The sequence below is a fragment of the Haliotis rubra genome, unplaced genomic scaffold, assembly GCF_003918875.1.
Source record: "Haliotis rubra isolate DU_JTF1 unplaced genomic scaffold, ASM391887v1 Scf944, whole genome shotgun sequence".
Taxonomy (NCBI): Eukaryota; Metazoa; Mollusca; class Gastropoda; order Lepetellida; family Haliotidae; genus Haliotis; species Haliotis rubra.
Window position 1 is genome coordinate 328,721 of NW_025767684.1, and position 12,336 is coordinate 341,056.

The following is a 12,336-nucleotide window of genomic DNA, read 5'->3' on the forward strand; positions in this document are numbered from 1 at the left end:
GTTGGACATGTCTCAGAGATAATGGGCTGAAAAGGCTATTTCAGATTCCTCAACACCCTTCCTGGACGTTGGACATGTCTCAGAGATAATGGGCTGAAAAGGATATTTCAGATTCCTCAACACTCTTCCTGGACGTTGGACATGTCTCAGAGATAATGGGCTGAAAAGGATATTTCAGATTCCTCAACACTCTTCCTGGATGTTGGACATGTCCAGAGATAATGGGCAGAGATAATGGGCTGAAAAGGCTATTTCAGATTCCTCAACACCCTTCCTGGATGTTGGATATGTCTCAGAGATAATGGGCTGAAAAGGCTATTTCAGATTCCTCAACACTCTTCCTGGATGTTGGACATGTCTCTGAGATAATGGGCTGAAAAGACTATTTCAGATTCCTCAACACCCTTCCTTGATGTTGGACATGTCTCAGAGATAATGGGCTGAAAAGACTATTTCAGATTTCTCAACACCCTTCCTTGATGTTGGACATGTCTCAGAGATAATGGGCTGAAAAGGCTATTTCAGATTCCTCAACACCCTTCCTGGATGTTGGACATGTCTCAGAGATAATGGGCTGAAAAGGATATTTCAGATTCCTCAACACCCTTCCTGGATGTTGGACATGTCTCAGAGATAATGGGCTGAAAAGGATATTTCAGATTCCTCAACACCCTTCCTGGATGTTGGACATGTCTCAGAGATAATGGGCTGAGAAGGATATTTCAGATTCCTCAACACCCTTCCTGGATGTTGGACATGTCTCAGAGATAATGGGCTGAAAAGGCTATTTCAGATTCCTCAACACCCTTCCTGGATGTTGGACATGTCTCAGAGATAATGGGCTGAAAAGGCTATTTCAGATTCCTCAACACCCTTCCTGGATGTTGGACATGTCTCAGAGATAATGGGCTGAAAAGGATATTTCAGATTCCTCAACACCCTTCCTGGATGTTGGACACGTCTCAGAGATAATGGGCTGAAAAGGCTATTTCAGATTCCTCAACACTCTTCCTGGATGTTGGACATGTCTCAGAGATAATGGGCTGAAAAGGCTATTTCAGATTCCTCAACACTCTTCCTGGATGTTGGACATGTCTCAGAGATAATGGGCTGAAAAGGCTATTTCAGATTCCTCAACACCCTTCCTGGATGTTGGACACGTCTCAGAGATAATGGGCTGAAAAGGATATTTCAGATTCCTCAACACCCTTCCTGGATGTTGGACATGTCTCAGAGATAATGGGCTGAAAAGGCTATTTCAGATTCCTCAACACTCTTCCTGGATGTTGGACATGTCTCAGAGATAATGGGCTGAAAAGGATATTTCAGATTCCTCAACACCCTTCCTGGATGTTGGACACGTCTCAGAGATAATGGGCTGAAAAGGCTATTTCAGATTCCTCAACACTCTTCCTGGATGTTGGACATGTCTCAGAGATAATGGGCTGAAAAGGCTATTTCAGATTCCTCAACACTCTTCCTGGATGTTGGACATGTCTCAGAGATAATGGGCTGAAAAGGCTATTTCAGATTCCTCAACACTCTTCCTGGATGTTGGACATGTCTCAGAGATAATGGGCTGAAAAGGATATTTCAGATTCCTCAACACTCTTCCTGGATGTTGGACATGTCTCAGAGATAATGGGCTGAAAAGGCTATTTCAGATTCCTCAACACCCTTCCTGGACGTTGGACATGTCCCAGAGATAATGGGCTGAAAAGGCTATTTCAGATTTCTCAACACCCTTCCTGGATGTTGGACATGTCTCAGAGATAATGGGCTGAAAAGGCTATTTCAGATTCCTCAACACCCTTCCTGGATGTTGGACATGTCTCAGAGATAATGGGCTGAAAAGACTATTTCAGATTCCTCAACACCCTTCCTTGATGTTGGACATGTCTCAGAGATAATGGGCTGAAAAGACTATTTCAGATTCCTCAACACCCTTCCTGGATGTTGGACATGTCTCAGAGATAATGGGCTGAAAGACTATTTCAGATTCCTCAACACCCTTCCTGGATGTTGGACATGTCTCAGAGATAATGGGCTGAAAAGACTATTTCAGATTCCTCAACACCCTTCCTGGATGTTGGACATGTCTCAGAGATAATGGGCTGAAAAGACTATTTCAGATTCCTCAACACCCTTCCTGGATGTTGGACATGTCTCAGAGATAATGGGCTGAAAAGACTATTTCAGATTCCTCAACACCCTTCCTGGATGTTGGACATGTCTCAGAGATAATGGGCTGAAAAGACTATTTCAGATTCCTCAACACCCTTCCTGGATGTTGGACATGTCTCAGAGATAATGGGCTGAAAAGACTATTTCAGATTCCTCAACACCCTTCCTTGACGAATGTCAAGAAGCAGTGGCTGTGAGGCACCATGGCCGAGGCAGCTGTCCTCGTCTCAGGAAGTTTGGAAGCAAAACCCAGAGGAAGTAGACCAGCAAATGTATAACACCTTAAAGGAGAATACTAGAAAACTGCAATAAATAACTGGGTGAAAGTTAAAGTCATCAGAAACAAGTACCCCAATTGTTAAAGCCAAAGTATTTTTATCTATACTTTAATCGTGTCGTCTAGTTTACTGTACCAGCGGAAGGTGGGGGAGGGTGGGTTCCCTATGATTTAACCCAGCTTCCAGCTGTCCACTGTTCAACACTATTTAACTGTTAATTGTTGGCTTCTATTCAGCACTAATTAACTGTTAAGTGCTGGCTTCCATCTGGGCTTTGCCAATCACACATCAACGCCAGTTAACTGTTGGCTTCCATTGTTTAGCCTGCATCTTTGTTGTCTTATGACTGTTGTTGTTCTTACAACAATATCTGCTCTCTGCCCCCTACCATTCATTCACCTGATGAAGGAGTAAGGATAAACTCTGAAACGTTGTGTTGCTCATAATAAGGAAGTTGACATCCATAAAAACTGTCTTCCTTATATGTATCACTTCTGAATGCCATTCAAAGACCTATAAATAAAGTGTCACCACGAGTCGCACGAGACGAATACATGTTCAGCATGTGGTAATAAAAGTGATGTGGAGCGCCTCATATCCGATCAGCAAGATCATGTATGTATTGCATTGAATTTTAACCAAGATTACTAATGTAGTAGTCCAATAAAACAGTACTTCCCATGCATAATACATTATTAAGGTACCATTATGCCACTTTCGGGAAAGATACATTCATGTTTACATTGCGGTTCAAAACAGTTTGCATTGAGGACATGTAACAGACAAGAAGGTTGAAAGTGCCTCAGTTTCATTTGATTCTAAAATTCTTCTGCTTCATATTCACAGAAAGTTTCTCTTGCAAGATCTAAAATCAGCACAAACTGATACGGTCTAACATGCATGTCAAAAATTACATCAGGAACATCTTTCTGCTTCAGAATCCATGGACACTGTCAAGTTGTCCAGTTAAATCATAGAGGAAGCCATCGGCAATAGGCACATATAAAGCCATGTCACGTGATACCTGATCATTAACTGTCAGGTGTTTAGTTAGGAGTCACATGGTTGATGAGAGCAAGATGCATGTTTTGCATGAGCTTACAGTGACTGCCTACATCAACAGATGGATACTGTACAACATAATCCCAACCTACCTGCCACAAGTCGGATGATGCCCACGACTCCATAGATAAGTTTGGTGATAGCAGCAGCAGGAATCTGGCCCTGGTTCACTGGAAGACAGAACACACTCCGTTACACATCCATAAACCAGGACCTTGAGTACTGACTGGCCTGATGTAGGTGTGACCTGGTATAGTGACTGGCCTGATGTAGGTGTGACCTGGTGTAGTGACTGGCCTGATGTAGGTGTGACCCAGTGTAGTGACTGGCCTGATGTAGGTGTGACCTGGTGTAGTGACTGGCCTGATGTAGGTGTGACCTGGTGTAGGTGTGACCCTGGCCTGATGTAGGTGTGACCTGGTGTAGTGACTGGCCTGATGTAGGTGTGACCTGGTGTAGTGACTGGCCTGATGTAGGTGTGACCTGGTGTAGTGACTGGCCTGATGTAGGTGTGACCTGGTGAGTACTGACTGGCCTGATGTAGGTGTGACCTGGTGTAGTGACTGGCCTGATGTAGGTGTGACCTGGTGTAGTGACTGGCCTGATGTAGGTGTGACCTGGTGTAGTGACTGGCCTGATGTAGGTGTGACCTTGAGTACTGACTGGCCTGATGTAGGTGTGACCTGGTGTAGTGACTGGTCTGATGTAGGTGTGACCTTGAGTACTGACTGGCGTGATGTAGGTGTGACCTGGTGTAGTGACTGGCCTGATGTAGGTGTGACCTGGTGTAGTGACTGGCCTGATGTAGGTGTGACCTGGTGTAGTGACTGGCCTGATGTAGGTGTGACCTTGAGTACTGACTGGCCTGATGTAGGTGTGACCTGGTGTAGTGACTGGCCTGATGTAGGTGTGACCTGGTATAGTGGCTGGCCTGATGTAGGTGTGACCCGGTGTAGTGACTGGCCTGATGTAGGTGTGACCTTGAGTACTGACTGGCCTGATGTGGGTAGTGACCTGATGTAGGTGTAGTGACTGGCCTGATGTAGGTGTGACCTGGTGTAGTGACTGGCCTGATGTAGGTGTGACCTGGTGTAGTGGCTGGCCTGATGTAGGTGTGACCTGGTGTAGTGACTGGCCTGATGTAGGTGTGACCTTGAGTACTGACTGGCCTGATGTAGGTGTGACCTGGTGTAGTGACTGGCCTGATGTATGTGTGACCTGGTGTAGGACTGGCCTGAGTGTGGGGTGAGTAGTGACTGGCCTGATGTAGGTGTGACCTGGTGTAGTGACTGGCCTGATGTAGGTGTGACCTTGAGTACTGACTGGCCTGATGTAGGTGTGACCTGGTGTAGTGACTGGCCTGATGTAGGTGTGACCTGGTATAGTGGCTGGCCTGATGTAGGTGTGACCTGGTGTAGTGACTGGCCTGATGTAGGTGTGACCTTGAGTACTGACTGGCCTGATGTAGGTGTGACCTGGTATAGTGACTGGCCTGATGTAGGTGTGACCTGGTGTAGTGACTGGCCTGATGTAGGTGTGACCTGGTGTAGTGGCTGGCCTGATGTAGGTGTGACCTGGTGTAGTGGCTGGCCTGATGTAGGTGTGACCTGGTGTAGTGACTGGCCTGATGTAGGTGTGACCTTGAGTACTGACTGGCCTGGTGTGTGAGGTGTGACCCTGGTGTAGTGACTGGCCTGATGCCTGATGTAGGTGTGACCTGGTGTAGTGGCTGGCCTGATGTAGGTGTGACCTGGTGTAGTGACTGGCCTGATGTAGGTGTGACCTTGAGTACTGACTGGCCTGATGTAGGTGTGACCTGGTGTAGTGGCTGGCCTGATGTAGGTGTGACCTGGTGTAGTGACTGGCCTGATGTAGGTGTGACCTGGTGTAGTGACTGGCCTGATGTAGGTGTGACCTGGTGTAGTGACTGGCCTGATGTAGGTGTGACCTGGTGTAGTGGCTGGCCTGATGTAGGTGTGACCTGGTGTAGTGACTGGCCTGATGTAGGTGTGACCTTGAGTACTGACTGGCCTGATGTAGGTGTGACCTTGAGTAGTGACTGGCCTGATGTAGGTGTGACCTTGAATACTGACTGGCCTGATGTAGGTGTGACCTGGTGTAGTGACTGGCCTGATGTAGGTGTGACCTGGTGTAGTGGCTGGCCTGTTGTAGGTGTGACCTGGTGTAGTGACTGGCCTGATGTACGTGTGACCTGGAGTAGTGACTGGCCTGATGTAGGTGTGACCTGGTGTAGTGGCTGGCCTGATGTAGGTGTGACCTGGTGTAGTGACTGGCCTGATGTAGGTGTGACCTGGTGTAGTGACTGGCCTGATGTAGGTGTGACCTGGTATAGTGACTGGCCTGGTGTAGGTGTGACTTTGAGTACTGACTGGCCTGATGTAGGTGTGACCTTGAGTACTGACTGGCCTGATGTAGGTGTGACCTTGAGTACTGACTGGCCTGATGTAGGTGTGACCTTGAGTGTGACTGGCCTGATGTAGGTGTGACCTGGTGTAGTGGCTGGCGTGATGTAGGTGTGACCTGGTGTAGTGACTGGCCTGATGTAGGTGTGACCTGGTGTAGTGGCTGGCCTGATGTAGGTGTGACCTGGTGTAGTGGCTGGCCTGATGTAGGTGTGACCTGGTGTAGTGGCTGGCGTAATGTAGGTGTGACCTTGTGTACTGACTGGCCTGATGTAGGTGTGACCTGGTGTAGTGGCTGGTGTGATGTAGGTGTGACCTGGTGTAGTGGCTGGCGTGATGTAGGTGTGACCTGGTGTAGTGGCTGGCGTAATGTAGGTGTGACCAGTCACACAATAGACAGAACATCACAGTGCTGGGACTGTCTTTCTCTGCCCTTGATCTATCCCCATGAGTGGCTGGACATGAGTCCACTAGTCACACAATAGACAGAGAAAATCACGGTGCTGAGACCAAGTCTAACTCAGTCAGTCCCCATGAGTAGCTTGACAAGAGACCACCAGTCACACAATAGACAGAGAAAATCACGGTGCTGAGACCAAGTCTAACTCAGTCAGTCCCCATGAGTGGCTGGACATGAGTCCACTAGTCACACAGTAGACAGAGAAAATCAGGGTGCTGAGACCAAGTCTAACTCAGTCAGTCCCCATGAGTGGCTTGACAAGAGACCACCAAGCACACAATAGACAGAGAAAATCAGGGTGCTGAGACCAAGTCTAACTCAGTCAGTCCCCATGAGCGGCTGGACATGAGTCCACTAAGCACACAATAGACAGATGAAATCAGGGTGCTGAGACCAAGTCTAACTCAGTCAGTCCCCATGAGTGGCTTGACAAGAGACCACCAAGCACACAATAGACAGATAAAATCACGGTGCTGAGACCAAGTCTAACTCAGTCAGTCCCCATGAGTGGCTGGACATCACCTTGCAGTGTTATTTCCTGGGACACCCGGTCGATAACCAGCAGCTCATTTGCAGCTGCATTAGTCGGCTCGATGATGAACTTGTCAGATGTAATATGTCTGAAACATTAGGATAGAGAGCTTACTACACACATATATTGGAAATACATGTACAGAGCTATCAGTCAGACTTTCATAACAGTGTCAGGGATAAGGCAGGTAGGTTGTGTTACTTGTGTTATTGTCATCAGCAGTCAATATCTAGGAACAGGACACCTGGGTTGTGTTACTTGTGTTATTGTTATCAGAAGTCAATATCTAGGAACAGGACACCTGGGTTGTGTGACTTGTGTTATTGTCATCAGCAGTCAATATCTAGGAACAGGACACCTGGGTTGTGTTACTTGTGTTATTGTCATCAGAAGTCAATATCTAGGACACCTGGGTTGTGTTACTTGTGTTATTGTCATCAGCAGTCAATATCTAGGAACTGGACACCTGGGCTGTGTTACTTGTGTTATTGTTATCAGCAGTCAATATCTAGGAACAGGACACCTGGGTTGTGTTACTTGTGTTATTGTCATCAGCAGTCAATATCTAGGAACAGGACACCTGGGTTGTGTGACTTGTGTTATTGTCATCAGCAGTCAATATCTAGGAACTGGACACCTGGGTTGTGTTACTTGTGTTATTGTCATCAGCAGTCAATATCTAGGAACAGGACACCTGGGTTGTGTTACTTGTGTTATTGTCATCAGCAGTCAATATCTAGGAACAGGACACCTGGGTTGTGTTACTTGTGTTATTGTCATCAGCAGTCAATATCTAGGAACAGGACACCTGGGTTGTGTGACTTGTGTTATTGTCATCAGCAGTCAATATCTAGGAACAGGACACCTGGGTTGTGTTACTTGTGTTATTGTCATCAGAAGTCAATATCTAGGAACTGGACACCTGGGTTGTGTTACTTGTGTTATTGTCATCAGCAGTCAATATCTAGGAACTGGACACCTGGGTTGTGTTACTTGTGTTATTGTTATCAGCAGTCAATATCTAGGAACAGGACACCTGGGTTGTGTTACTTTTGTTATTGTCATCAGCAGTCAATATCTAGGAACTGGACACCTGGGTTGTGTGATTTGTGTTATTGTCATCAGCAGTCAATATCTAGGAACAGGACACCTGGGTTGTGTTACTTTTGTTATTGTCATCAGCAGTCAATATCTAGGAACAGGACACCTGGGTTGTGTGATTTGTGTTATTGTCATCAGAAGTCAATATCTAGGAACTGGACTGCTAGGTTGTCATATATGATACACAAATTAGTAGTTGCAAATATTTTCCTTGATTGTCTGAGGCCAACAGGTGCATTCTGTCCAACTGACAGACAAGGTAAAATTATTTATTGTTCATCTCTTCACAACATTAGTAAAATCATAAAAAAAATAGCTTTTAGTTGTAAAATCAATTTAGCATTAGCCCATCAGCATTGTGTCAACAATGACACAAGCTTCTAAATTCACCGCATATTTGAGATAATTTTTCTGTGTCATGGCAAACACTGTTTGTGTGAGGAATTATACCTCACCATCATCATTTGACGTCACAGATCAAATTCCATTTTCTTCCATTTATGGAGAAAAAAGTGTTTCTATCAAACATATAAAGTTGTATATTTATCAAGTAGACAAATTCATTTGAATATTGCTATGTGACAGTGTTATTTGTTGTGTAACAATGTTTAAAGTATAGTACATTGTCCATGTGATATTCAGTGAGGGGCAGTGGTGTGCTGTATTTACACAGGGTACGGGAAAGTGTAGAAAGATCTGGAAGGTGCTACAAGGAGCATATCCCAGAATCATCTGCCTTAGTGCGAAATTTTCTAGCATCCTTTGTCTTTGGTGTGAGTCACAAGAAGACCAACATTTTGTGTGATCACTCTATACCCAGGGATACCCTACCATTGCTGTGATCACTCTATACCCAGGGATACCCGACCATTGCTGAGATCACTCTATACCCAGGGATACCCTACCAGAGATACCCTACCATTGCTGAGATCACTCTATACCCAGGGATACCCTACCATTGCTGTGATCACTCTATACCCAGGGATACCCTACCATTGCTGAGATCACTCTATACCCAGGGATACCCTACCATTGCTGTGATCACTCTATACCCAGGGATACCCTACCAGGGATACCCTACCATTACCCAGGGATACCCTACCATTGCTGTGATCACCTATACCCTGGGATACCCCACCATTGCTGAGATCACTCTATACCCAGGGATACCCTACCATTGCTGTGATCACTCTATACCCAGGGATACCCTACCAGGGATACCCTACCATTGCTGAGATCACTCTATACCCAGGGATAACCTGCCATTGCTGAGATCACTCTATACCCAGGGATACCCTACCAGGGATACCCGACCATTGCTGAGATCACTCTATACCCAGGGATACCCTACCATTGCTGAGATCACTCTATACCCAGGGATACCCTACCATTGCTGAGATCATTCAATACCCAGGGATACCCTACCATTGCTGAGATCACTCTATACCCAGGGATACCCTACCATTGCTGAGATCATTCAATACCCAGGGATACCCTACCATTGTTGTGATCACTCTATACCCAGAGATACCCTACCATTGCTGAGATCACTCTATACCCAGGGATACCCTACCATTGCTGTGATCACTCTATACCCAGGGATACCCTACCTAGACATAATTCCAGAAGGTTGGAATATCATTGCTGAGAACTGAATATTACAATTATTGTCTCTATTGCTATGATCACTGCTTGTTTGGGGTGGGTATTGTGGAGAATTTTCATATTGCGATATATTGCGATGCGAAAGCATATATTGCGATATGTATTGCAATATATTGCAAGAAGGATTTTTTTTAACAATAAACTAATTATAATCGAATTAAGGCTTTATTTATAGCTTGATTAAGCTTTAATAAAAAGTTTAAATCATGACAAAAACAAAACATAAATAATATTTGGCACAAATGAAACAAGGAAAAGAATAATTTAACATCAACAGAGTGGTTACTACTCCACTCTCAAAAAAAGCCCTGAGATTTTAGACAGCAACTTGACCTGGTCAGGACATATCAGGGATCATTGGTCATTAATGAGTAAATACTTCAAAAATTCAGATCAAAAACATTGTGAAACACTTGAACCAAAATTAAGAACACAATTTCAAACCGAACCTACCAAACCAGTTAAATGTAAAATCTTTGTAGGGCATTTAGAAGTGGAATGTATAAGAAAAGCAAGATTTATGGATGTCAACTTCATTCAAAATATAGAAGTTGGCATCCATCAATTCTGCTTTTCTTAGTTAAATGTAATTTTCACCACGATCATTCCCACCACCATTGTAGCAGAAACATTTTTCATGTTTTTAATAAGTCAGTTTGGTTTGTTTGAATAGAACTAGTTTATAGTTATTGAACATAAAATGGTGTTAAAGTGTCTTATTGTTTACAAGTATAATATGAATAAAAATATTATATAAGTCATAAAAAGATCACTAAAATATTGAATGTTGGTGGTAGTGTTCTCAAGTTTGTGGTTTTAAGCATCTGTCAATCATGTTGATATTTGGTTGTATTTGTCAAGTATTGCAGATGAATTTCATTCATCCAAAACATTCCTGTTCTGTTTAGGATTCACAAAAAATGCTGGATCAAGAGTATGGTCTCATTCTGGATCATTGTTTATCACCTGACCCTAATTCTATTCCACAAATGGGTAAGGTTTATTTTCATATATAGCTACATTTCCATTTTTATGTATACTTTTGACGTAACCTTTCACGGTTACAATTACTTGTCTAGTTGTATGTAATGTTATTTGCAAACTGTTTGTCTGTTAGGTATAATAATTATGTAATGTTATTTGAGAACTGTTTGTCTGTTAGGTATAATAATTATGTAATGTTATTTGTGAACTTTTTGTCTGTTAGGTATAATAATTATGTAATGTTATTTGTGAACTTTTTGTCTGTTAGGTATTGTCTGTTAGGTATAATAATTATGTAATGTTATTTGTGAACTTTTTGTCTGTTAGGTATAATAATTATGCAATGTTATTTGTGAACTTTTTGTCTGTTAGGTATAATAATTATGTAATGTAATGTTGTCTGTGAACTAATTTTGTAATGTTATTAGGAATAATGTCTGTTAGGTATAATAATTATGTAATGTTATTTGTGAACTTTTTGTCTGTTAGGTATAATAATTATGTAATGTTATTTGTGAACTTTTGTCTGTTAGGTATAATAATTATGAAAATGCTGAACTTTTGTCTGTGAACTTTTGTTTGTTAGGTATAATAATTATGTAATGTTATTTGTGAACTTTTTGTCTGTTAGGTATTGTCTGTCAGGTATAATAATTATGTAATGTTATTTGTGAACTTTTTGTCTGTTAGGTATTGTCTGTTAGGTATAATAATTATGTAATGTTATTTGTGAACTTTTTGTCTGTTAGGTATTAATACTTTTTGTCTGTTAGGTGTAATGTTAGGTATAATAATTATGTAATGTTATTTGTGAACTTTTGTCTGTTAGGTATAATAATTATGTAATGTTATTTGTGAACTTTTGTCTGTTAGGTATAATCTGTATGTAATATTGTTCTGTTATCTGGTATAATAATTATGTAATGTTATTTGTGAACTTTTGTCTGTTAGGTATAATAATTATGTAATGTTATTTGTGAACTTTTTGTCTGTTAGGTATAATAATTATGTAATGTTATTTGTTAGGTATTGTCTGTCAGGTATAATAATTATGTAATGTTATTTGTGAACTTTTTGTCTGTTAGGTATTGTCTGTTAGGTATAATAATTATGTAATGTTATTTGTGAACTTTTTGTCTGTTAGGTATAATAATTATGTAATGTTATTTGTGAATTTTTTGTCTGTTAGGTATAATAATTATGTAATGTTATTGGTGAACTTTTTGTCTGTTAGGTATAATAATTATGTAATGTTATTTGTGAACTGTTTGTCTGTTAGGTATAATAATTATGTCCAGGGCTCCAGATAACTTTTGGGGGTGCGAGTGTACTTACACATCATATTGCAAGTGGAGGTGTACTGAGAATTTTGAGGAGTACTGACATGTTTTTGTGTGAGGGAGTTGGTGATGTGGTTTGTCTGGACGATTCATCGATCACTACTTCCAACCATGTATTTGTATTTGAAGACGCGTGAGAAATAAATGAGCGACCGTGTGATGCGCGAAATGTCAGGTCCGACTGAATATAAATTGGAACAGTGTAGATTTTAGCCAATCGAAAAATAGTGACGCATACCGTTGCATGGCAACGCAAGGGATTCCTACTGTCGGGGTTTCCTCGTGTCAAATCGTGTTTCGCAAACGA

The 12,336-nt window shown here is 42.5% G+C and overlaps 1 protein-coding gene across 2 annotated transcripts in view; it reads right to left on the bottom strand.

The window, feature by feature from the left end:
- The window catches only part of LOC124264802 (phosphatidylinositol-3-phosphatase SAC1-like), a 62,776-nt gene that overhangs the window by 38,512 nt on the left and 11,928 nt on the right, over nt 1–12,336 (bottom strand). For both annotated transcript variants that reach the window (XR_006895252.1, XM_046699592.1), the window contains exons 2-3: nt 6,930–7,027; nt 3,617–3,694 (exon numbers count right to left, since the gene is read on the bottom strand). Coding sequence is in view for 1 of the 2 variants with exons in the window: in XM_046699592.1 (XP_046555548.1) it covers nt 3,617–3,694; nt 6,930–7,027 (176 nt within the window). In the remaining variant the exon portion in view is untranslated. The remainder of the gene's footprint in view (nt 1–3,616; nt 3,695–6,929; nt 7,028–12,336) is intronic.